Source organism: Strix uralensis, chromosome 5 (assembly GCF_047716275.1).
Source record: "Strix uralensis isolate ZFMK-TIS-50842 chromosome 5, bStrUra1, whole genome shotgun sequence".
Classification (NCBI taxonomy): Eukaryota; Metazoa; Chordata; class Aves; order Strigiformes; family Strigidae; genus Strix; species Strix uralensis.
The window spans coordinates 71817965-71844248 of NC_133976.1; the positions used below are offsets into that span (position 1 = coordinate 71817965).

General features: G+C 42.6%; 1 protein-coding gene and 1 long non-coding RNA gene across 9 annotated transcripts in view; one reads left to right on the forward strand and one right to left on the reverse strand.

The window, feature by feature from the left end:
• Positions 1 to 758, reverse strand: part of BICD1 (BICD cargo adaptor 1) — a 183216-nt gene extending 182458 nt beyond the window's left edge. For all 8 annotated transcript variants that reach the window (XM_074871561.1, XM_074871560.1, XM_074871558.1 and 5 more), the window contains exon 1: positions 449 to 758. In XM_074871561.1, coding sequence (XP_074727662.1) covers positions 449 to 661 — 213 coding nt within the window. In that variant the 5' untranslated portion in view covers positions 662 to 758. The remainder of the gene's footprint in view (positions 1 to 448) is intronic.
• On the forward strand, positions 334 to 25991 carry LOC141944640 (uncharacterized). The gene is made up of 2 exons (XR_012629295.1): positions 334 to 599; positions 23977 to 25991. It is a non-coding gene; the product is annotated as an uncharacterized LOC141944640 (long non-coding RNA).
• Positions 25992 to 26284: the final 293 nt, after the last annotated feature.

The window sequence follows — 26284 nt, forward strand, 5'->3', positions numbered from 1 at the left end:
TACTAGGTTTGCTCAGCTCTCATCCTATGGGCTGTTCAGTTTCCTCTGCCTAAAAAACCAGCCCCGGACGATGCAGGTACGACTGGCGGCACCCTCCACCGCGGCAGACGCCTGTTCCCAGAAGTTGTGGCTCCCGGCGGCAGCGGCTGGAGCGCGGCCCCGGCTCCAGGGAAATCTCCCAGGGCGGGGGGGCTGCAATCTCGTGTCATCCGTCCTTCAGCTCCGCGGTCCCGGCTGATCCTCCGGCCCCGGGAAACCCCTCCTCCCCACCCCACGGATCCCCGCAGCCGCTCCAGGGCCCGCAGATCTCTGCTCGCCCGCCTGCAGGGGGCTGGCCCGGGGCGCCGGGGAAGGACACGCGTGGGGCGCCCCCGCAACCTCCCCGCACCCGGCGGGGCTGCGCGCCCCTGCGAGGCGCGGGGCGAGACAAAAGCCAGGGCTGGCTCACCTCCTTCAGCTGCTCCAGCTCCTGCTTGAGGCCGTCATACTCCGCCTCCAGCTCGTCGTACTGCTGCTTGAGGGTGAGCTTCTCCTCCAGCACCACCAGCCCATACTCCGCCGCCTGGATCTTCTCGTGGGTCGTCTCGGAGAGCTCCCGGGTGAGCCGCTCGATCTCGCTCTTGTAATGGTCCGCGCCCTGCAGCACCTCCTCCGCGGCCATAGCCCCGCCGGCACTGCCGCGCCGCCGAGGCACCGGGGGGCGGGCGCGGCCGCGGCCGAGGGGCGGCACCGGCACCGCCGCCGCCGGCCTGGCGATGGATAGGGATAGGGATGGGGATGGGGATGGCGACGGCGATGGGGGCCGGGGCCGCCTGCGGCAGCCGCCGCCGAGCGCGGGGGCGGGCCGCCCCGCCGCAGCCGCGCCGCGCCCCCCCTCCCCGCCCGCCCCCCTCCCTCTCTCCCGCCCTCCCTCCGCGGCCGCCCGGGAGGCGGCGAGGCCGCGCTCGCCTTCCCCGGCCCTGCGGCGGCCCCTGGGGCGGGCGGGCGAGCCCCCCGCTGTCCCGGGGAGGCGGTGGCGCGCTGGAGGCCGGGGCGGCGAGGGGGGGGCGGCCGGGAGCGCGCCTTCGTGCGGCGGCTGCCGGGGAGATGCTGCTGCTGGCGCCCGCCTCTTCCCGGGGAGCCGGCACCGCCGCCTCCCTGCCGCACGGTCCCTCCCCTGCGCCCTTCAAGATGACAGCGTCCTCAGGTCTGGCATCGCCGCCGGGGAAGAGGGCCGGCGGCGTTAAGCGGCGGGGGCACGGGCAGGGACACCCGGAGCGGTGGGTGCAGCCGGAGCCCGCTGCGCCCCACGCCGCGGTGTCGCGTCTGGTGGTCGCTGCCGCGGTGCTGTGTGTGCGGGGCCGCTCCCGAAACCTCCCCCGTCCCCCTCCCTGAACCTCCCCTGTCCCCCTCCCTGCGCTCCTGGCAGCGGAGCGGGGCTGGCCAGCCGTGGTGCGGGTTTAGCGCCTCTCGGTTTCCCTCAGCGTGTCGCAGCGATGGCCACACGTTAGCGGCGGTGCTGGTGAAAAACAGAAGGGGAGATGCAGCCCAGTACACTGCGGGAGCGGGAGGACAGCCTCAAGTGTTCCCCTGCCATCCCGGGAAACCGCGAAGGAAGAGCCACCCTGTCCCTTCCCTGTCCCCGGTGAATGCCCGTGGGAACGGGCAAGGGAACCCGGGTGTGAAACAGCAGCGGGACCGGGGCGTTGAGCTAAGGCCACGCTTCCATCACCGTTCGTGCAAGATCTCTGCACTACTGGTTAGACAGCAGGACAAAACCGATTCAGATCAGATGCGGTCACAGCATTGTTTCTCTGTCAAATTAACTGGAGGACCTGATGCATAGATTATGTCAGTTTTATGCTGGCTTTATGCTGGCTGCAGAAAGACAGATGCTACTTGTCTAGCATAAAATTAGAGTGGTGCAGACAGACAGTAACTGATCTCATACAAAGCCTGCCAGTAAAAAGTTAACACCGGATTATGGGTGTTTTACATATTTGAACTGGAAGAGTGAGTTCATCCTGGATCAGTGTCATCATGTCCCATGTCACAGCCTATTTTGTTTGGTAGTAGGAGTCTTAAACCCAAACTTACTGTTTCTTCAAACTTTGGCCTGTAAACAGAGACCTGATCCTATCGCTGTAGACCAAGTTTGCCCTAAGTACTAACAGGATTGGGTTTTCACACTTTACAAATATATTTTTTTTTCTTCTTTTCAAAATACTAGCAAAATTAGGTTTTTAAAGTTTAACAATTGAGTTAGAATTTCCAGGAAAAGGAAGGGGTTTTTTAAGAAAAGTAAGTTACATAGATAAGATGGATATCTCTCCCCACCAATGGAGCACTGTATTGGAAATCAAAGGCATAGATTCCCTTTCTTGCTGAGCTGTTAATATGGTTTTAAACAAGCCACATCCCCTTTCTACCTCAGCTTCCCCACACCTAAGAAAGAGGTTAAAATGTTTAGACTCATCAGGAAAGTGCCTTGAGATCTGCAAATGGAAGCACTAACACTACTTATGCAATTTATGCATACAGTATATATCTATTTTATAAATATATATGTGCATGCATACATAACTGACACATTGTAATCTAGCCTGCATAATCTTCTTGTTGCCTAGAGAACACAAATGGAAGAAGTAAGCAAAGTAATAGATGTTCTGTCAATTCTTAGCTTGAAAGCAGTTTCCAAAATGCACATTTTTAATAAATTCTAGTGTAGAAGTAAGCATGAATATTAATAGGAAAGAAATGTGTGAATATTAATAAGAAGAGTGGCTCTCATCAATGACTGAACAAAGAGGAAAACACCAGTACTCCAACTGTAATTCCAACTGTATACCTAACCTCAGAATCCTTTTCTTAAAAGGGCATGAAAGATTTCACAAATCAGAGGAAAAAAGAACAACCCAAATCCCAAACTGGAAACAAAATGTCTCAAGAGCTTTTACAAGTTCTAGTCTAGCTGTCTTCCTCAGCTTTTGACCTAGGCTGCTGTGCAAGCAAGCCTTTCATGAACACTCATTCAGGAATGGATTGGAAAACAACTGAAGACCTGCTGAAAATGAGCAGCTGGGCCAAGGACAGCGTGGAAAATGACTGAAGCAACTGGATGCCTATACCTAATCTAGCCTTCATGTAATTCCACTTATATTGTTTCACTGACAATCTCTCTCACAACCCAGGGGCAGCCTCACCACGTCTGAACATCTGCACCCCAGAGGGGTTAATCTGGGGAGGAGCACAGTCCAGATATTGTGCACTGTGCAGAAGTGACTGTGGAGTTTCCATAAACTGGAGGTCCTGTAGCTGCTCTAAATTAAAAGCACACAGCATGCCCATGATATGCAACCATTAACACCCATTTATTCTGCAGCTTGCCTCCTAAACATATGCAATGTCAAATCTGGCTCCTTTGGTGGTATTTGTCTTTATTTTAAAAGTCTACTTCTTTAAAAGTCTTCTTTTAAAAGACCCCAGAGTTGTCAGTTTCTCTCCACTGACTACAGAGGACCTGGGGTGGCCAGCACAGACACAGATGTATACATTCAGACATATACATTTAATTAAATGAATCCCACCTTTTGCATCTACATCTTTTCTTAGGTCTTAAACTAGCACCTACATTCTACTGCCAAGACTCCTCCATCTGTATTTATAATGGATTACTAAGGTTGCTGATGGATCTGAAAAATAATCAAGCTCATTTCTCCAATATAAGGAGCTTTGGTTCACAACATTCCTGACTCCATGGAGATGGGAAAAGATAGATTGTGCCCTATAAATGGCATTGCAGTTATAGGAAAAGACATCCTTAAAGAAGGACGTGTTACAGCATGGCCCCAAGGTGGTCATTCCCTAGGGAGGAGCTCATAGCTGAAGCAACAGGACCTCCTTTGATGGAAGTCTCATGCTTTCTGGAGTGCCTATAATAATGTGTGGATTCAAGTGACTGTACAATGGTGCCAGCAAAGTGCTGGCCTCAGTCACAGATCTGGTACCTTTAGGAGCCTACTTGTCAGTGCAATAGCCCTAAACAATTATACAGGCATTTTAAATAATTTCATTGCCCAGGTATGCATCACATGACATTGGTTTAAGACCTGCTACAATGCTCTTACATTTTCTGCCTCCCCCAGCTCAAAAAGGATGCCCTGATCTGACTAAAGGTTGGCATATCACCCTGCATTGTTATTTCTCCTTCATTTTGCCCTGCTGCACCCTTTTCACATGAATATTTCAAACCAGTCTATAGTCATTTAGTGACATTCAACATACCCTCATAAAACAAGCCTCCTGATTGCTTCCATTTCATGGGCAGAAATTGCCCTTTGAATTCCTGGCATGTGATACTAGTGGACTCTTAAACTAAGGATAGTAGGTTCCAGTAAGAAAAAATGCTGTTCTGATTACACATTTTTTTGAGACAATCAGATATTCAAGGACAGCCAAAATGTTACAGTTCAAATCTTGCTCAAAAGAATATTATCTAAATTTCAGATCATTTAAGAAGCATTTAAAGACCTATATGAAATGAACTACTGGTTCTACATCATAGTGGAAACGCAGCTATAAAAGCCACCCTCTACCATATATTGCAGATGGCTGAATCCCCGCACCCACAGCATACACAGAAATCACTTTGAGTCCATTTGTATGGAGCATCTCAGAGGACCGGAGCCCAAATCTAACAACTGCTAATTAGTAGTGTTTGGCAGGCTTGCCAGAGTGACCAAAGGAAAAAAAAAAAAAAAGGGTATGAGGACCAATCTGTCATTGTTAGTAAGAATGGGATTGACTTCATGGAAGTGAAAAGAGGGGAAGAGTGCTGAAGGCAGGCAGTAGGGTAACTGTGCTGGGTCTGGTTTGGAAAGAAACAAGTGGCTGTTACACTGCCAAAGCTTCATCTTTCTCGAGTGCTGAATATAAGCACCACATTTGTAATGAATGACCAGCCTAGAGATAAAAGGGAGGCAGTGAGAAGAAAATGAAATTTTAAAAGATATTTCAAGATCTTAGTGCAATAGAAATGGTAATAGGTTTTAAGAAAATTAGTTTATAGGGAACGTTAAGAGAAACTAAACGTAGGAGCTAATAAACAATAATGCATATAATGAAAAGTAATGATGTTATACTGATTAACATGAGTGTCACTATTCAGAAAGAGGCTTTCAAACAGTAGTGTCCTTATGTGAGTCCTCTGAACTACCTTTAAGGGATCTGAAAAGGTAAATAAATACATTTTTTTAAAAAAGCCTGTTGTCAGGTGTACTTAAATTTGCTGTACAGGATCCTGTAACCCCACCAGAATAATTCTGGGCCCCAAAAACCCAAGGAAGTTGAAAACCACTCATGTAGAACATACAGAATCTGAAAGTCAGAACAGGATAAGCCAGAACACTTCAACAAGGAAATCACATAAAAGGACATAAATGGTTGGCAGGTTCTTTCACGTGTAATAAGCAGGGGTTAGAGAATCAAAAATGAATTTTACAAGAAAACTACCAAAAAATAAAGTGTAAGGACATTTAGAAAACACAGTCAGCAAGAACTAAGTGGCAAACTGATACCTGCAGTATAGAAGAACTACAGATATAGCAAAGAATGTGAATTACTATTCTATTAAACTGAACAATATCACCTCAGCCTGCAAGGATGTTGCTTTCAGCAAGTGTTGCACATGGGTCTTGATTTAGCTCCACAGACGTCAGCTGAGTCTTTTAATTGACAGCATTGCCCCCGGGCTCAAGACCCAGGACAGCTCTTCCACTCTATGCAGAGACTTACAGTACAAAAAAAAAAAAATGGTTAAAAGAAGCACAGAAAGGATTATGCCTATTTAAACTACCAGGCGCTTTCCTGTGACACAAGGAAGACCTGTCCACTTAGAATACTTTGTCCAAACAGCTTCTCAGCAGTTTAGCCTAGGTAAATCAGTGTCACAGTGCAAACTGTTCCTTACTAGACAGATTTAAAACCAGGAGAAGGGAGAACAAGGTTTATCTCAGATGAACAGCAGAAACACCCATTGCCAAGAGAACCACTACAATCTGGGCTCAGGCAAACTAAAAAGTAGCCAGTCATCTAGGGCAGCAGATTGTTATGAGAGATGAGGGCAAAATAACTGTATCCTGAAATGCCTTTTTACTTTTGCCAGAGCCTCGGAAACCCAGGCACCCACTGCTGCATCCACCGAGAGGCAGGTGATGTGGAGAGGCAAGGCAGCTTATATTTGGGAGACTGGATCCTTCCAGCAGCAACAAGTTCAGCTCCACTTCCCCTCTCTGAGACTCAGCAGAGCACCAGGACAGTCTCCGCTGCTAGCTGGCTGCACTTTGCACCTTCCTGCCCCCTTGTATGGTCCCCCCAGCATCTTCGCCTGCAGCTCACTCCCGAGAAGTCCCAAGCGGCTCTGTCTCTGCATTAGAGACATAGAAGGCTAGAAGGCATCTTAGAGGGTTGTCAAATCCAATCCCACCTGTAGATGGGACCAAATGCATCTAGACCATTTGTGGTTGAGGTTACCTAATATGTTCTTAAAACCCTCAGTGACGGATATATAACAAAATGTCTACAAAGCCTTTTCCAGTATTTCACCACCTTCACAAATGGAAACTTTTCTAATGTAGAGTTTAAACTTTTTACGCTACATATCAAGATGATCTATTCCTATCCTTCAGTAGACACCATGCCCTTTTCATCAGTTTCTTCAATGTCTGAAGGCTGTTCAGTTTTTTCTTTTCTTCATTAAGCAAATTTCCAGCTTTTCCTCAGAGACCTCAGTCTGTCCTTGTAAATCATCCCTTCTAATCCCAACCAGAGCTCTGGATGGCCTTTTCTGAATTGTTTTATTTCCTGCTCTTTTACACTGACCATAGTCCCTCAAGGTGAAGGCTACCCCACTACTGAGTAACATGGGTCAAATATCTCCCACATTGCCAGTGTACCACTCCTTGTACTCCATCCTATGTTTTAAGAAACCACAACACATTATTACTTAGTATGTACTTTGCGGTCTACCATAGCTTCAGGATCTTTTTTTGCCCTGATGCTTTTCCAGCTACTTACCTCTTTGCATTTATCTCTGCTGAGGCTCATCCTGTTGATTTTGGATTACTTATTCAGTACGTCAAGTTCATTTGAATATCCTCCTCCAAATAGCCCACAATTGTTTCTTGTACAGAGGCATTAACAAAGTCATACAAATGTGTCATCAACTGCTCCTTGTCTAAAAATTTTTCTTTCCCAGAGAGCAGGATCAGATCAGGGAGTTTCTTCACTACACACAGTTGAGTTTGCCACATTTAACTCAAATCCAGCACGATAACAGCATGTTAATTTTTCGCCATCACAACAGCTGAGGGGTTTTTAAGCAGAAATACCCCAAAACCTGCATGTAATTCAAACTCTTCTGGGCCTGCCTGCTGGCCACAGTCCCTACCTTTCCCTGCTCAGTAATGGCTACCTCCCTCCTGCCACAGCTGCCCCAGTCCCCACCAGCCCAGCACTGGGCCAGGGGCTCTGCCTCACTGGTGCCCCCCCGACCGGTGCCCTGGGTGCATGGGGGTCCTCTCCATGGCTCCCAGGCAGTCCACCCACTGCTCCCAGCACCCCCGGGTAAAGCTGTCACGCTGCCATCGAGCCAACAGTAACAACCCCCGAGATGGGTAAGTACCTGTGGAGATTAATGAGGGGCTTTGCCATCCGGAGCACCTGGTCCCTCCACACAACTGCGTTTTTTTCCTCCAGCAGCAGCGACCCAAGCCTCCCGCTGCCGCTTACCCACTCAGCCAGCTGCTCTCCTTAAAGCAGAAAGGGACAGGTCTGATGCCCTTTTTTCTTGGCAATTCTACCCTGGCACTTTTTAAACCAATTTTTTTTTTTTTTTCCAGACTCTCACAAATCAATTGCTCAATCATCTTTAGTGTCTTTCTGGGAAGTGAAATGAGGCTATACATTATTCCTCCAGTCTCCTTCTTCCTTTTACTACATCAAGTCCCTGCCAATATCTTTGGAGCTAGTAGATGTGCAGAGCTGCCCAATTCCCAGGCTTCCTCCTACCACCACAGCATGGGCAAAAACAGCTGGCAAAATGAGATTACTAGGTAGAGTCCCTGGTTGAAATGGGGGCTGACTATGAAATAAGAACCAAACTGCAGCTTTTTGGTCCCATTTTAACTGATTTTGCTCCTCAAAAGTGATCGGTTTGGGAGAGGTATGAATTTGTATTTAATAATGTGCCTTGTCTTGAAATTGAAAGACTAGGATCTGCAGTGCACCTATTAAATATAGCTTCAAAAAGCACTTATTTCTGCTAAAGTTAGCATTTGCCTTAGACTCCTTACCATGCATCAATGACTAAAAACATTTACAGACAATGGTGGTTGAGAGAGAAACTGAAATTTTTATGTGGACTCTAATTATAATGCTGTGTTGATAATACTAGGAAAATTTGATCCAGATACTAAAAAAGCCATATGATTTCGCTTTTTTAAAAAAGAGCTATAAGCCAATATTTCAGCACTCAGGAATAGGTTGTTTGTGGCCTTCTCTCAAATGCAGCTACTAAACACACATTGCAATGAATGCAGAACACACAACACAAAGAAAATTACATTATGTTTCTATTAAGTGAGTGTGGCATTTGGGAAAGGTGCCAGATTTATGACACTACCCTATAGACTTGGGTTTTATTAGATTTTTGTCAAAACCTAATACAGAACAGGTGGTGTGTATTCAAAACACTAAAATAAAGGCTTACAAAGAAGGCATCTGGATCAAAGCTACAATGATTTTCCTCAAGTAAGAGAGCAGTCAAAGCACAATTAGGAGATTAAGATCTTGAACTGGAGATTGACTTCAATGTGAATTTTCCCACTCGTACTTTGTGTGTCTTGGATGAAATGATTGGTCTATCATAAAGCAGGGTATTGCAAGCTTAACTACTTAAAAACCTCTAGAGAACTTTTTTTCAATAATTTATACTACAAATTCTTCTTCTTATAGTAATCACATTATTCAACACACAGACAAGGATTGGAATAGCTGAAACAAGTACTGAATAAAATTTTTTCATGTGAATTCTCTATTGTCAAATCTGACCCTTAAAAAAAATTGAAATCCATAAAAAATCGCAAGGGTGTTTTCTTTGTGGCTTGTTTTGCCACAATATTTTGGGCTATTTTCATTTTCTTTATGGTTTCTGAGCCAGGTCAAAACTGGCTCATACTTGGTTCCAGCTTTTCCTTACAACCAAGAGTTTTATTTAAAAAAACCCCACCCCCACCCCCACCCCCCCAAAATCCCCAACAGATTATTGAATGAACCTTTGGGCCCAGGGGAGATGGACTGTAACTAAACCTGCAAATTAGCAAGACATAATGAGAATGAAGCAGTTGCCAACCCTGACCTTACAGACCAGAAAACACAACTGAATTCCTAGAGCTCTCCCAGTGGGAAACACGCTAAGGCTTTTGGGTGAAGCATTTTTCTTTCAAAAGAAAGTCTTGTCAATGAGGATTTGTAGAAAAGTATCATGTTGTATTTTAACAATAGCTGTCCAAATGTGTCTAGCTGGGAAACAATAATATGGTGTAAGAGTAGAGTAAATCAATCCCACAGTGCCAGAGCCTTTCCTGATACGTACTACCATTTAGCAGGGAGATAAAGTTAATTGGGAGTTTCTGCGAGGTTGTCTCCTGAGGCTTTTTTCATTCCTTCCCGGATGATTAGGAGTTTCTGAAAGTGCAGCAGATGGAGCTTGGCATGGGGAGTCTGTGAAACGGTGGTATAACTACCTTTGGGTGCTGAATGTTACCATTGCTTACAGGAGTTCCTGGTATAACCAAGGGAAAAGGCAAGAGGAGTGCTGCTATTTGCCTACCTTTGTTTGCCCAACTGGGCAGCAGAGGATCAAGAGAAAATAGGAGAAACAATCAAATTCTTGCCAGCATTGCACAAAATTGGGAAGTGAAATAACAGATGGTAATTCCTTTGATGCAAGGTATGCATCTGCTACTGCTTTCCCCATGAGCTCCTGGAGATATGATGTGGAAAAGCTTCAGAAACAGCCTGTGAATGGCAAATGTGAATGTGGGTTGTATAGGAGAAGATGCAAGAGAGTGTAATTCTGCTTGTGGAAGGTGACATGACAAGAAGGGGAGCTGTACTTCTGCTCAGCTCTTAGTAAGTCCCAAAATAAGCTTGTGAAAAGCCGAAACAACTCGGCTATATAAGACAACATGCAAAGTAACTGCTCCCTGATGCCCCACATTGAATACACGTGAGTGATAATGCCTTCTGAAAACCTAGTTAAAAGCAAAGTCCACTCAAAGATCATACTATAGCTGTGGTACCAGCCTCTATAGTCCTGCAGAACATCTCTGTTCTGCTATTGACATCGTCTTTGATCACACCTCTCATTCTTGCCTGCTTTCATGAGCAAAGAGGTAATATATCTTGATATTATTTAACACTGACACCTGATGATTACCATTTATTATTCCTTTTATGATTAATAAGTTCATCAATCTTTCTGGTTTTCAGGCTGTCTGAAAACTCAGGCAGCTGTTATCACCACATTTATCTGTATGATATGAATGGAACAAGCTCTGCAAACACAAAGACATAAACTTAACTGAAAACAAGACGGTACTTTAGAGCATTAAGTACAACCATGGGAAAATAAATGTGGGCACCTGATCGTCCTCCTGCTTCCGCCTGACTTCCAGCTGCTCTGATGTATGCTGCCAATCACTGAAAGCTGTTGTTGACAGGCAACTGAATGAATAGGGAACATTCTTCAATAAGAAAATTCACCACCATGGAGAAGACAATACAAGCACCCAGCTAAAAGGAGAAAATCAAATACTTACCCTCCTCTCCTCCCTACTTTTCTCTAAGAGCATTCCCACTCCTTAATATTGTAAGAAAATGGCAGCTGCTGCATTTTAAGAGATTTGGCAATTTACTGATGTTAGATGCAGAAGGGAAGGTTAATTTGCAAACTTGTCACACATTCTCTCTGCAAGGGATCTGTCAGAGTAGAAACATGTTTTGAAAATGAATTTGTAGGATAAGGGACTTGTTTTGAACGTGGGATTGCTCATAGGAATGGTCAGGGGATACATATCTCTTGGCTGACCTCTACAGCCCTTAGCTGGCGTTCTTTGACCCCAATCCATGCAAAGCCAGAAGAGATGCACACTCACACATAAGCTTCAAGGTTATCCAAAGAAAAGGGCAAGCAGAATATTTTTTTTCCCATCTTTTACACCAGGCAGTTGAGATTTGGTGTTAAGTAAATACAAAACAAGACTTAAACACCCACAGGCACACATTTATTTATATACTTGTTTGTAAATAATGATATTACAGGAGCATCATGACTTTGCCTTGATCAAGGGTTGAGTTAGTGAGCATAATGAGCTATGGTTGATAGGATAATGCAAATGACTGAGTGTGATGAGCCCTGGGACAGGCCATGGATCAACAAGTGACTGGAGAACAATATCTGAAACTGCTGGGAAAGTGGTATCGCTGTAGACAGATTTGGCCGGTGGCCTGTGTCAACATCTGGCTGTAAGTCTCCCAGCACTAGACAGTAATAGAGACTGGGCGGGGGGGCATTGCTCTGAAGATGTCCAACATCTCATGGAAGCAGATTGCTCAAGGTGGAACCACCACGTGTTGGCGCTGAGCTGCTGCCCAGAGCCTGACACAGAGACAGGATGGACAGAGCAAGTGTCACGTTCCCCTGGGCTTGACTGTGCCAACTCACTGTGCACGGTGAAGGTCTTGGTTAATTCTCTGCATGCATGTGCCCGTCTGTGTAGCTTTTCCTGATACAGCGTGTCCCTCGCTTGGTGAGCTAAGTAAGTTGAGCTTGGCAGTATCACGTTGTCTGGTGTTTCTTCTCAACCTGTGACAGATGGGAACTAGAAAAATAGAGAAAAAGAGAAAGAGGGATGGAGGATGACTTTGGCAATATGACAATAAGAAAATAAAATCAGAAAATGTATAGGAAATTTGTGAGACTTCAGTGACTGGCTGAGAAGGGAATTGGCAGATCAGAGATAGAACTGAGGGTGGTAGGGATTTGTCCACCCAGCACAACCTTCAGGAATGGCAACCTGCCATCTGATCCTTGTCAGCAGTGTCTGGCAATATGACCGGAGACTGAAATGGGTCCTCCCTTCCTGGCCCTTCAGGAAACGTGGCCAACAGTACATTGTTGCTCCCACACTCACGGGAAATAGATGTCAGGAAAGGAGCTGCTTGAGATGACAAGCCAGCCGCCTGCTCCAGTGTGCAGCTCTCTCTTCAGTCTGGGCCTTCATGTGCTCCAGATTCTACCGTCTCAATAGAGAGACTTGAATAAAAATATCAAGAGAAAACTGACTTAGGTGACTAAGCACTAAAAAAAAAATGAAGTGAGAGGCTTATTATAGCCAGCCTGGTAGACAAAACTTGATCTTAAAAAATTAGATTATATATGGGAAAGCTGTAGGCAGCCTAAGGGGAAAAGAAACCTCACTATTAAGAAAAGTTTCTTTTAAACTATTGCTATTAATCAGCTGTGGTTCTAATGATTGGATGCAATAAATGTAGGTAGAGGTTACATTAGCTGCTCTGACACTCCCAATTTTCTTTTTAACCAGTGATCTGCTTAAAGAGAAAAGCAAAAAATATTACAGGTGACCAGAATTTCCCAGTGGATCATTTCCCTGACCCTGTTCAGTGCACAGCATCATAAGCTGCCAGGCTGGCTCAGGGAACAGGAAGGATGCTGGGACTCTGGGAGCAGGCGCTCCCCAAATACCCTCCTATCCAAACCTGACAGGCTGTCCCAATTCAGGATTAGTTTAGCATGGCTAAACTGCTTCCTCTGACTGCAGTTAACCTCTACACAACTAAATACTTAAATCTTTGGAACGTGAGGTACTGACTGGCAGTGTGAATTTTAAAAAAGCTTTTAAAGATAAATGTCTCTGCTGCCTTTTGTTTCATTTTCTCCACATCACACAGATTTGATGTTTTCACTGGATGGCCCTGTATTAATGGTGTCTATTCCTTGAGTTAGGAACGATGTCTGAAATAAATCAAGTCTTCTCTACACAATACCTCATAGTGAATGTTGCAGACCTGCTGATACATGTGAAAGAGCACATTTACCTGTTCCACAGACCACGGGATAACTCATCATCTCAACCACTAAAGCAGCTCCATGCTGACACACAGGACAGCAGAACTGTACAATGCCCAGGGTGAGTGTTTGGTCTTTCAAAAGACCGAGGTAGGTTTCTGTGGCAAATTCCAGATGTGTTTCTGCACTTCCCACTGCATCATTTGCAGACATTTCTGAAAAACAGGTAGCAGCGGGCAGGGACAGCTCATGCCTACTGCCAGAATTATTTGCCATCGGCATAAATGCTTTATGTTTCTGCTCTCTGTTCATCCTCGTGGGTTTGAATGTCGAAAGTTCCCAAGCAACTTCATTTGGTTCCCTGGGAGGCAAAAAATCTGCTTGTTTGGTCTTTGAGCAGCTTTGTTTTCCTTAAATCCCCCTTTGACACTATGTAGTGCTCTGTTCTGAATATTCCTCCTCTTTTTGTCCTCTCTCCTTCCCCTTTATACTCCCTGGTTTCCTCAGGCTTGTCCTGCTGCCATACCACTGACAATACTTAGTTGTCCTACAAAAGCTATACTTCAGATAATTTAGTTTCATATTTATACTGCATAAAATAAAAGACAAGAAGTCTGTCTCCTGGAAAGCTGTTAATAAAGTGAAAATTCACAGCATTTCTATATATCAACTCTAATCTAAATAATACTGTCATCACTGCTGAGTTCAGCTGCTACGTACTGACAGGACACTGATAAAATATACATGTGATGTATCCCCATCCTTAAAAACACATATAAAAGAAGTATATACCAATGAGACCAATTTTTCACTCAGTATAATGAAACGTGCCAAAGCCAGCAAGGACTCATTGTGAATGTATCAATTCCACGTCTAAAGCTATTCTAGTCGCAGCATCAGAGGATATCTCAGACCTCTCATACATCTCCTCCCCACAACAGCAGTTGTTCTGCTATTCCTTACAGCTGTCTGTCTAGCCTGTTCTCGAAAATTTTACTCATGTAGACTCCACAGTCAGGGAACCTACCTGTAGCTTCTGCCTTCCGTTTATAACAGAAGGAAATGGTTTGCCTGACAATGTGGGAGGCAAAGTAAGTTGAGAAAAAAAATTCTTGTATTTATCTTCGTTTCTTTTAGTCTAGGTTGCTTAACAACTGGAAGCAAACACAAGAAAAAAACCAACTTCTGTGAGATGTGGCATAAAAATCTCTATAATTCTGGGGGTTAGGTTTTTTTTTTTTTGAAGGGCTAGTGTTTCAGAGTGACATAATTGAACTTGCTAGCCAGGAGTTACAGAAAGATCTCCCAGTACTGTGTGGCTAACAAAGTGGCAGAAGAAATGCAGCACTGATGAAAGCAAAGCACAGCACGTGGTGAAGCATGACCCTAATTCTATGTTCCAAATAGCGAATTCTCATGTCAGCTTTTATCACCAGGTATTCTCCTACCTCATTACAGATAGTTCTTTGGAAGATGAAGCTTCCTACTCCCCGACCATCAAAAAGACCAGGAAGGGAATAGAAACTATCATCTGATACTCCATAAAGCCATGGTGTACCCAATCTTGTATGAAGCTCTCATCACTTAAAAAATGAGATTTTACAACTAGAAAGTATACAGATAAGGAGGGTCAGATTGGTCAGAAATAGGAAACAATTTCCACTGTGAAAGAAAGTGAAGAGATTTGACTTCCTCAGCTTGGAAAAGAGATTACTGAGGACATGATAAAGGTCTAGAAAGATATAAATCACGTGGAGCAGGTGGTGAGGGAATGATTAGTCATTATTTTTCATGAGACAAGAACTACAGGGCACTAAATGAAATCATCAGGCAGAAGGTCAAAGACAAATGAAAGAAAGCACTTTCACATGCAGCGCCTAATTGCATTGCAGGACATAACATCCTGTTTTGTTTGGATGCTCAAAGTATAAATAAATTCCAAAAGCTACTAGATGGGTTCATAGAAGAAAGGTCTGTCAAGGACAGCTGGACAAGATGATGTAGATACAATCTGTAGATCAGAAAGTCTCTAAATCAGAAATTACTGGAAACTGGAGGAGTATCTTGGAAAAAATATGAATCCAAGATTGCCCTGGTTTTATGGCTTTTTCTTTACTATCTACCACTGGCTATAGTAGAGATATAATATAGCAGATAGGGTGTATGGACCTCTGTTCTGATATAGCACAGCTGTTCGTCTGCTATTTGGTCAGAATGACTATTTACAAACACTATATAGTCAGAAATGGGAAATCATATTAGAATAATTTATGTTGATTGTTTCAATGAGACCATCAAACATGCAGAAGCAACACTATTTTTCCTTTAAAGAAAATCTATGTATCTTGAATAAAGCAGTTCAAAATTTTAAAGTTGGAGAGGTGGAGACATGAGAACAATAGAAATCTGTACAAATGAGGGAAAAAAAGAAAACACAAGGAAGTAGATCTCCTCTGTGAAGTTGAAATCCGCACTCCAATGAAATTGTGAGTTTTTCCATTGTTTGCAGCAAGACTAGGATTTAACGTGAAGGATTACATTTTGTGAGGAGTCAATATGGTAAAATGATGACAACAGATCTGTCATTTCTCTCCCTAACCAGAGGTAGGAAAAATTAGAATTATTTAAAAAAAAAAAAAAACAACCAACTAAACTCAGAATTTGATAGATAAATCATATGAACTGAGGAAATGCACAGAAATGATAAGACGAATTAAAGACTGGAGCTCCCATGTACACCTAGTCATTTTCTTCACATTGTTCTATCACCATAAAGTTGATGCCAAGGAATTTAAGAAAGACTTAAACCAAAGTACTACCTTATGCATCAGTATTTAACTTACCTTCCAGCTCACATCCCAGCCAATGTCAAAGATGTATTAGGAAATCGATCAACAAGAGATCTGGATCTCCATTATGATAAGGAATGATAATTAATAGGACCATCTTGACAGATAGGTACTGTAAGAAATTAGTATTACTAGAAGAGAAGTCTATTTCCTCAGCTAAAATAATAAACTGTTTTACCTCAGTGTCTCTATAACAGATTTAGAGAAAATATTCTTCAAATAATACATGCATAGGAAAAATTTTAATATTCATCTCCATTCACAGGACACCTAGGATTAATTATTTCAATCTAAAAATTATTTCAGATTATTCAGGTACATACTAGAAATTCTTTATATCCCCACTGAGCCTTGCAACTTTAGAAAGTTGTTTAAAGAGGGTGATTATTTATCTCTTATTACACATATTACTGAAACTTAATCACATTACCATGTATGGAGATCAAAGTAGTATCTTGATACAATGCAATGTCCACTTAATTGGCCTAGATACAAAGGAAAGTTTTGCTTCCATTTAATGTCTGTATTTCTTGAAATCCTTTCAGAATCTAAAACTTAGGAGTAGGTGGTAGATGTTTTATTTGGGTTTCTTTCAGCATATTTCAAATGAAGTGTTTCAGCATATTTCCTTGGGAGGGGGGTCATTTACACATTTTTTAGGGAATCCTAATAGATTCCATTTGCCTCTTTTCATGTGATTTTCCTGCCCCCATAGACCTGTATCCCTGGTGACAGTGCCCTGACAGAAGGGTTATACATATATTTGAAAGGTGTGTTGGAAAAGGAAGATGTTCTCTTCAAATAGTTTTTTCCAGCTGCATTTTTCTCTGCTTCTGTGATTTGCATTGTTATCAAACCTCACTGGTGTCAGAAAAGCAGCGTGATCAGGTTTTATTTTCCATCAGAATTTTCGATATGGGTCAGTCTTTCTGGTCTCATAATATTCTGCAGCACTGGAGAACAAACTCAGTCAAATATCATCAAAACATGGAAGCTGGAGATAGATCACCGGAAGTTTCTGGCTCCGATTTTTCTCTTATTCAACCCAAACTAGTTTATTTTTAGATTATACCACTTTGTACCCCTTCCATAAATACTCCATCTTTTCATTTGGATTGCAAGTTCATAATTAATTTATATTAACACAGTTAAATCCAGAACAGGCACCCATGTAATGATTTGCAGATTTTAATAGTTCTGTGCCATCTCCTGTCTCTTCTTTTATTTATCATCTACTCCCACAGTTTCTTACCAGAATGAATAAACTTTAATCCAACTGGTGAAGCCCTGGATAAGCTTCATCTGCAGAAGCTATGATGCTGACCCCAAACTTTGATTTTCCTGTATCATATGCAGATAAGGCTGGCTGTTCCTCAGCATTGTGTCCTTTGCATCCAGGGCTCTTAGTTCCTATGTTCAATAAATGCTCTGTAGCCAACAGCTTGATGTAGTTCAGCTACCTAACCCAGAAAACAAGTATTGGCTCATTCATATCTTACCTGCAGCTTCTCCACAGCCGGAGTACCCCAGGCTGTGTCTGGTTTCATGTTCATGGCTGATGTGATAGCGTAAGTTACTCACAGAGCCATCAGAGGAATATCTAAACACAAGCTTTACTCTAAAGACTGATCAAGAAATTATACAAAGCTAAGGAAAATAGCAAGACCTGCATGCAATTCCTTTCCTCAGCTTTTTTCAACATTCCACCCCTCCAGTCCTCACCCTTCCAGGCAGCCACCTTCTGCTTTGCTCTACCTGATTCCAGGCTAGATCTCCACCTTCTTACTCTCTCCAGAAATAGATCATCAAAGAAATCCTTTTTAAAAATTCCCTGTCTTCTGCTACCAGATGGCTTTCCTCAAGGATTTTCATGCCTTCCCAGTTAATGCAAGGCTTGTTACAAGATTAGATAACTGGATAGGCTTCTGAGATAGGAGTCAAAATTATTCTGATTACTTTAACTAGGTCTTTGTTTATTTACTCTTCAGAAAATATTAAAGCAACACCCAAAGATTTAAGGTTCTAGATAAAAATAATTCATTATGACTCTTTCTAGTTTTGCTGGTGTACATTTTTCGTCAAGCGCCATCAAACTGGCAAGTAATATATTTCTGATTTTTTTTATTGGCCCATTAGAATAGCATAGTTACTACAGGCTATTTTCTGAACCCAGCTGCATCATTTGTGTCATATCAACCTTACTTTGATTTTTCCAGTTCGCATGGGGAATTAGCTTTTGATAACTGGGTCAAGAGGAGGACAAAGTTTAATTACAGTTCAGAGTACTTGTGATCATGTGTTTCCTTCTTTCTGATGAAACCCAAATAAGATCAAAGACAACAGCTCATATTTTCTGCACTATGGGCCCTTTACTGTTAACAGGAACAGTCAACTGCAGTCTTTTGGGCATTGAACAGTTAGCTTATTTCCTGATATAAAAGCAACTTTTGCAGAATTAAAATTTTCCACTAGGAAAAACTTCAGTTTACAATTGGAATCATTGAAATGAAAGATTATCTTCATGGAACTCAATGCAGAATATACTAAAGTTGAAGAAAAGTTCAATATTCTTCAAAGTGACCCAAAATGTTTCATTCTGAAGCATTTCTACAATAAACTGCAACTGTTCATTGCAGTGCATTGTATGATACAAATTAGAATGCCAATCTCCATTCTTTCTTAATGTCTTGGTTTCCCTCACATAATTCAGTGTGTTCTTTTTTTAAACAACATGGATGGTGCATTGTGGGAGGCACAGGACTCTCATAGTGCTATGGAAAATGTGTCTGACCAAGAAATTCTTTATAGTGAGCATCAGGTTGCTCAAAAGCAACATCCAAGATGCAATGCACAATATTGGAAAAGCTGTATGTGATGAATTACTCTAAGCAAAGCATTTTTAAAATCAAGAACAATTTTTCAGGTAATATGACTTGGCCCTGAAGTTATTCACATGGTTATTATACCCAAGTTCTGTTATCAGTCACAACAAAATGACTTTAAGTGGGGTTGCACTAGCTTATCTAAAACCAGAATTTTGTCTGTGTTACTGTACTTTCATAAGAAGTTACAGCAAAATGTGTTTCCCTTTCAGGAATGTCAGGCTGCTTTGTTTTGACGCAAATTTTCAGCATTTCTAGTACAAAATCTTGAGGGGAAAACATTTCATATTTGCATTCCAATTTAGGTCAAAACTAATGCTGCATTACCAAGTTTTCTTGATCTCTCTTTCACCCAGCTCTAGAAATTACCTCTTGGCAGTCTCAAAGCCTGCCGTGTGAGTTGGACTAGGGGACTGACAACATTTCTGCCTGCACATTTGCCTCAGAGGCTCCACTGATGAGTAAAATACTTATCCTGAGATCCTAGGTAGCTGTTGGTCTCCTCTTCACTAGAGCAACTTATTTTTATGGGACTCCTCCTCTGTTATAGTGCTGCTTTTCTTACCACAGTTTGCGTCATTATTCCTTCTACTGTGGCTTACAAATAAAGTTATTTTCATAAATAGCAATCCAGTGGTTTTTGTTTCAGCACAAAGGAACCGAAGTACATGCAGTTTTATTAAACAAACCAATATATTTCTAAAAGAACAAGAAGAAAATCAATAAAAATTGACTAAAAATTATATAAAGATCTGATGCATACTTAACATGAATAATTTTTCTCTAAGAAGATGACCTAAAATGAGATATTTCTTCAAAAACCAGGATTTTCTGGATACTTATTTAATTCTTTGTTCTGCTGGCAAATTAAAAATTCTTTTGGCAGGATTGTGTGGTCAAGAAGTATTTGTAAGTTTATACTGCACTGCAGTACAAGGCGTCTTTCCTTGCAATGTCCAACTACCCAGAATTAAGCATGTGCACATTCAGGAAGTACTTACCATGACAATTCTTAATCCAGAAGTACCAAGAGGTTTTACAACATGGCATTGTCTTTTGTTAAAGGGTCAAATTCTGTTCCTGCCTACAAACCACTGGGGTGTGCATGAAACCAGGCCTTGGCCCAGCCGAGCTGCTGTGACTGATGCACTGAAAAATAAAAGCAGATAAACTTGATTATCCAGGTGGTGAGATGCTAGATTGCCTAATCCGGAGGCAGGTGTGCTTTTACCCTTGACTGTAGGACTGCAGATATCTCATATACACACCACTCCAAGTTCTGTGTCCAGTACAGTTTTAAGTGTCCCCCTCCTAGTGTCCCTTGATGTCTCCTTCAACACGGGTAAGACCAGGCTAGCTAAAAGCAGACAAATGTTGTTCCTTAAGCATCTATCATAACCTCCTCTCAGATGATGTCTCTCACCATAATTTCAACTACAGTATCTTGTAAAATGTCTTTTACTGCTACACAGTTTTATAAGACAGGCATATATTTATAACTCACCATGCATCGTTCATAGCACAAACTTTCCTGGGGCCTACCACATTCCCTGTACACTGCACTGACAAAATGAATTTACAGTGTAGGCGTTGGCAGGCATCTCACTGGAAAAATAGGAAGAGGGAGCCTGTGACAAGAAGAACCCGTCAGGAAAGCTGCTGCAGTCCCAGGCTGTTCATTGCCCCTTCTGGAGGGAAGCAGTGTCACTCCAGAGCATTGCTTGCTTTTGGCTTTGTTGGGCTGACATCAGAAGCTCCCCTCCCTTCCACAGTTTAAGGGTTGCAGAAGCAGACCCCAAACGTTTGACAATCTAAAAAAATAACGAGGCTACTTTGTTTTCCATTCTAATTTTTCATTGCCTAGGCTGCTCTGCTGGCAGGCAATTTCATGAAGATACGGTCTGATAAACTGACTTTGAACACTGAATCAATTGTGTGATTTAAAGTAAGAGCCCAAACTCAGCCAGCAAGTCATAAAGGAAAAGATTCATTAGAAAGAGAGCTGCAGTAAGCCACTCTAATAAAGGGCATCTAATAGTTTTATGTACAAAGTGGCCTTTAATGATAAATAATACTGTGTTTGAGAAGTAAAGAGACTGAAATAATTGTTTATGAAATTACAATATATGGTTAATTTAGAAGAAAATGAAGATTCACAGACATCCTGATTTTAAATCCTTCTCTGCACAACTCTCTGATCCAAAGGCCATGAAAGCCCATGGGTCGGTGGTTATTAAGTAAGATCACTTACAGTATTTCTTTTCCTCTTTCTAGTTACAGAAAGGGTGGTAAGGAAAATTATACTGACAAATCTTCCCCTATGTGGAAAGACAAAGCAGAGCAAAAGAAAATCCATCCATTCTCATTCGTGGAATTTCATGTTAGCCCATATAAGGACAGGTTTCTGCAGCACATGAATCAAAAATCCTAAAACCCTGGGTGTTATAAAATCCCCAGGACAACTGCCAAGTGCCAGTTTCAAGGCATCTGTATCAGGCTGAGACAAGATTCAGGGCACTTTAGGAGTCCAGTGCATGGTAAACTCCACTACAATAAACGGCACAACAGATTAATATTTCACGTCTCTTAAACTAAGGCATTTTTTAATATGGGAGAGATGTGGAGCAGAATGGAAGGAGGTGATCCCCTTAGCCCCACAGCCACAGTCAGATGGTTTGTGCTCTCTGACTGGCCAATTTGTACCCCCCCAGAGGTCCTGCCCCAGGGAAGCCATTGCAAGAAGACACCACTGTAACTTGTCTGGGCTGGACTGCAGGAGCACAACTGAAAACCATTAATGTTGCAAGAAAAGGGGGAGAGCAACCCATGGAACTGGTGTGAAGCATACAGAATATTGGGGTGAAAATGTGTCCTGTCCTATAAAATGAAGGATATTTGGGAGAACTAAACAATAAAGATCACATCTATCAACTTAAAGCAAGGCTAATCTCAGCAACCAAGGTTTGCAGACTCATTAACTTATATATTGCCCATATACGACGGCACATTTTCAGAACAGTCTTGTCATAAAAATTACATTCCATATATGTATATAGCTTTATTTACATTAAACTAGTTTGCACTGATTTTGATTTATATACAGTCTTTGCTTCAGTTTTCTTTCTCTTGTAGTGTAAATCCCAGTTGAGTATTAAATAGTCGGTCATAACTTTTAGTGGTCCTTCACGCTGCAGCTACAGTGATAATATCTATACACTGGGTCACACCGTATCCTAGCTGGAAGGAGACTGTGTGGAGAAACTAGTGCTATGAAGGGAGACCTGCTGTGTTCCCCAGGTGTTCTTACCTTGCTTTGCCCATTATCTCATACAAAACTGGAAAAGCCACAGAAGCCAAAACTGTACCGTGCATCTAATCCTTGTCAACTTGCTGTCTTCTAGTCTGTTCCTGACACGTTTTCTTTGCTGTAGCAGTTGGCAGTCCCGGGGGGACGGCTAGGCCAGGCACCACACACTGTGGGAATGCACCGAGGCAGCAATGGGAAGAGCTCACAGGGTGCAAAGAACCACAAAATCATAGAATAGTTTGGGTTGAAAGGGACCTTTAAAGTTTATCTAGTTCAACCCCCCTGCAATGAGCAGGGACATCTTCAACTAGATCAGGTTGCTCAGAGCCCCGTCCAACCTGACCTCGAATGTTTCCAAGGATGAAGTCTCTACCACCTCTCTGGGCAACCTGTTCCAGTGTTTCACCACCCACATCGTAAAAAATTTCTTCCTTATAGCTAGTCTAAATTTACCCTTTTTTACTTTAAAACCATTACCCTGTGTCCTATTGCAACAGGCTCTACTAAAAAGTTTGTCCCCCTGCAGGATTGGCTGCAAGGCTGCAAGGCCCAGCAGAGAGATGGTGGCTGTTCCTTCATCCTTTAGCTCACTTTCCATCATCACTCCCCGATTTAATCCAAGCCCCCACACATCTAGGCTAAGGAAAAAACAGCCAGTGCTGGAGAAGTGACAGTTGATTCTTTCATGCCATTGTCACCTTTATTGTTAGTACTGACCAAGACCGCCTTTTGTCCGTGGACACACGCGAAACCCCTGAGTACAATCAGAGGCACATCGCAAACCTTTATTTTCTAGCGGAGCAGCGACACAATGCCAACAGGCCTGTGAAGGACAGATGTTGCTGTGGGGATGAATGCAGTCTCCACACTGTCATCTAGTGGATTTACTAGTGATATCCAGAGCTAAGCTTAGTACTACACTGTAATTTCACTGGACACACTGCAGCTAAAACACTTCTTTTTTTTTCTGTGCAGTTTCTGCCTTTTCTCATCCAGTTCTGTGGGAATTGCTCCTTTCTGAATCCCCTTTTTACAATAATTTCATTCTCTCCATTTGTACAATAATCCCTTTTTCTTTGGTTTACTTAATTCCCAGGCAGGCTAGTTCCTCACTGTCAACCAGTGACTGCAGAATGCCTTCCTTCCTCTCTTTTAGGAAAGTATCTCTTTTCCTTACAGGAAGGCAGGAATAAGCTTCTTGTCTGTGAAAGACAGAATGGATCCCCTTATAGATTTGCTGTAAGTGGTGTAGGTGCCCTTTGATACCCCCTCCAGTCTTCAAAGACAGCTCTACAGGCTGAACACACAGGGTGTCTGTCTCTTCACATGGCATCCCTGCCTCTCCAGGCTCCAGCCCCACACTGTTTGCAGTCTCCTACTCTGAGAAACTGCCCAATAAACTCAAGTACTACAGGGGTAAGGAAATTATGACATACAATTATGCCAGCTATGTTTGCCTAAACATAACAAGTATGTAACTACAACAAACTTAGCAGTATGCAGGTATGATAGATGTTAGCAAAGTGGTGTTATTAGCACAATCATTCCCAAAATCCCAAGTTCTCCCAGTTCAAGAAGGTCTGCAAGATGCAGCTGTTGGCCCTTAGGGTCCACGTTCATGAGGGTGTCTCACTTCATGCAACAAGGTGGCCTGGAAAAGATGTTAGCCTTCGTAGCTGTGGATTCCCAGACAGTGGGATCTTCAATGCTGATCCTATTCTGCTGAGCCTACCTCTAGGTCTTTAATTTTCCCTTTAATCCTCTCAGTTTCAGTGACCTGTGACCTTCTGTACTTCCTTATTTATGCAGCCAGATTGCTCATCATCCCTGGGGAGTCAGCTCTGAATCCATTCAAAAGCAACCCTTCACTCCATCTGCACCCCGCAGCTGCCCTCCTGAGGAGTCAGCTCCCTGAGCTCACCCAGAGACAACCAACTGCTTCACCCTCGCTCTGCAGCTGTTTTAACCACAGTGGTTTTACAACATCAACCCTACGGACTACCAGATGTTAAATCAGCAATTCCCTAAATATACTAATGCCAGGTCAGCAATTCTATTACTGCTTCTTTACAGTTATACTAAGTGATTTGGCCAGTCCCTGTCCCAACAGAAGAAATGCTAAATATGTTTGTGCTGGTTTGGCAATTTTGCCACTGGCCCATCTCGGCTCAATGGTCTCCTTTCTGTAGCAAGTGTTTGTGACCCCCCCACTGCCTCCAGCTTTTCTCATACAAAAACTGAGAAAGGGAAAATGACTTGTCAGAAGTTGCAAAGGAGGAATATGAGGCCATTGACATGCAACAGAAAGGGGAATGAGACTTTAAAAATTGTTTAGTCTAACAGTTTACAAACCACAAGCTAATAGTCCAGACAAACTTTTCTTCTCTAAAACCGTGCTTCTGCATTCACATCAGAGGATCTATCAAAAACCTTTTGCTTGAGTGCATTCTGAGTTCATTTGTAATAGAAATCTCCAATTTACTAATGATTTTAACAACCCTCTGCCAAAAAACTCCTGAGAAAATGTCTGTTCCAGAGGCTAGGGCATTGATCTAGCTGGGAAAGGGACTCATTGTCACATTCATGGCTGACTCCTAGACAAAAGCTGTGTGCAGAAAAGCAGAGTTCAGGCAACCTGCTCTAGAGAAACCTGATTTTTTCAGCAATTAATTTTCAAGAATTTAGACATACTTTAATGATAACAAGTAAGTTAAGCAGGATATGATGCACAAAGGACATAAGGAATTCAGAAACTGGTGTATGTACTAGATACAACTGGAAATTAAGTCTGTGTTAGACCTTGCTAGCAGGTGGCTGCTCCCCTGGAGATGATGGCTAACCTGCCCCGCCACTGGGCCCTTTACTAGAAATCTGTCCCTGTTGAAAGGACCACTGGAGTAACATAATTCAGGACAGGAGAAAATTATTTCAGAGCAGAATTGTCCTTCTATAATTTTATCATGAATACACAGACCAAGTCTCCCAAGTAAGGCAAGTGGATATTCTTACTTTGTTACTTGTAGTTAAGCTCATTTTTGGGGGGAAGTCTTGTTCCATTTCTCAATTCTGATATGGCTCATTTCTGAGCTCTGTCCCACTGCACTATTTCCAACTGATATGATTTGGTCTAATTTAGTAAAAGTGTTGCCTCTATAAATTATCATTAGTAAAAATCATAATAGCAGAGTTCTAAATGTCCAATTCACTCTGCTATAAAGCATAATTGATATAGTAGCCATGGTTAATAATTGTGCTAGTAGCCACAGTTACCACACATATGGGGACAATTATGAGGTTTCGAAGCCTGGTCGAACAAGACTTTGAATAGTGGGCGAGATGATAACCTTGATTACTGATAAGAAGTTTATTAAGAACAAGCTTTGATCTCCAAACCCTAGACAATAAATAGAACATCCTGGACCATAAAAGAGAATGTCTGGGATTGTGTTGAGAATGCAGAACATCCTGGACCATAAAAGTGAATGCCTAGGATTACTTAACTTGGCAATGAAACTAACTTCTGAGTGTCCTGGAAGTGAACCACCTTCATTGTAATACTAAAAAACACACCCACAGGTCAAAAAGACCCCTGCCCAGGTTAAGACCCTTCCCCTGAGCAAGCATAGTAGTAGAAGCATTATGTAAGCCGTATTATAATTGTATGTTAATCACTAACCAATCAGTATCTAATAGGCATGTATGGAAAAGTACTAACTTCTGATTTTTGTGTATAAAAGGAGCATGAAAACCTGCTGTTGGGGTGCTTGATTTATGTAAAAGTCCACCGAGCACCCAGACCTGAATAAATACAATATTTCTCCTGAGCGTGTTAAGATTGGTTTATTGCACACTGGGCATAAATCTGCTTTTTGGATAACATTACTTTTCACAGGTGTTGCTTATACCACAAAAACAAAACAAAAAGGAAACCTCTCTATTTTAGGCACGCTAACGAAAGAAACTTAAATGCTTTGCACACAGGGATAGGAGAATGGAATCACTGAGAAAGTTGAGAAGTGGTGAACACAGCCTTGAGAAGAAACCAAGACCTGATACTTCTTTTGGGCTCTTTGCTTGCTGGAAAAATGGACAGTCAACTGCAGGAATAGAAGCTGCC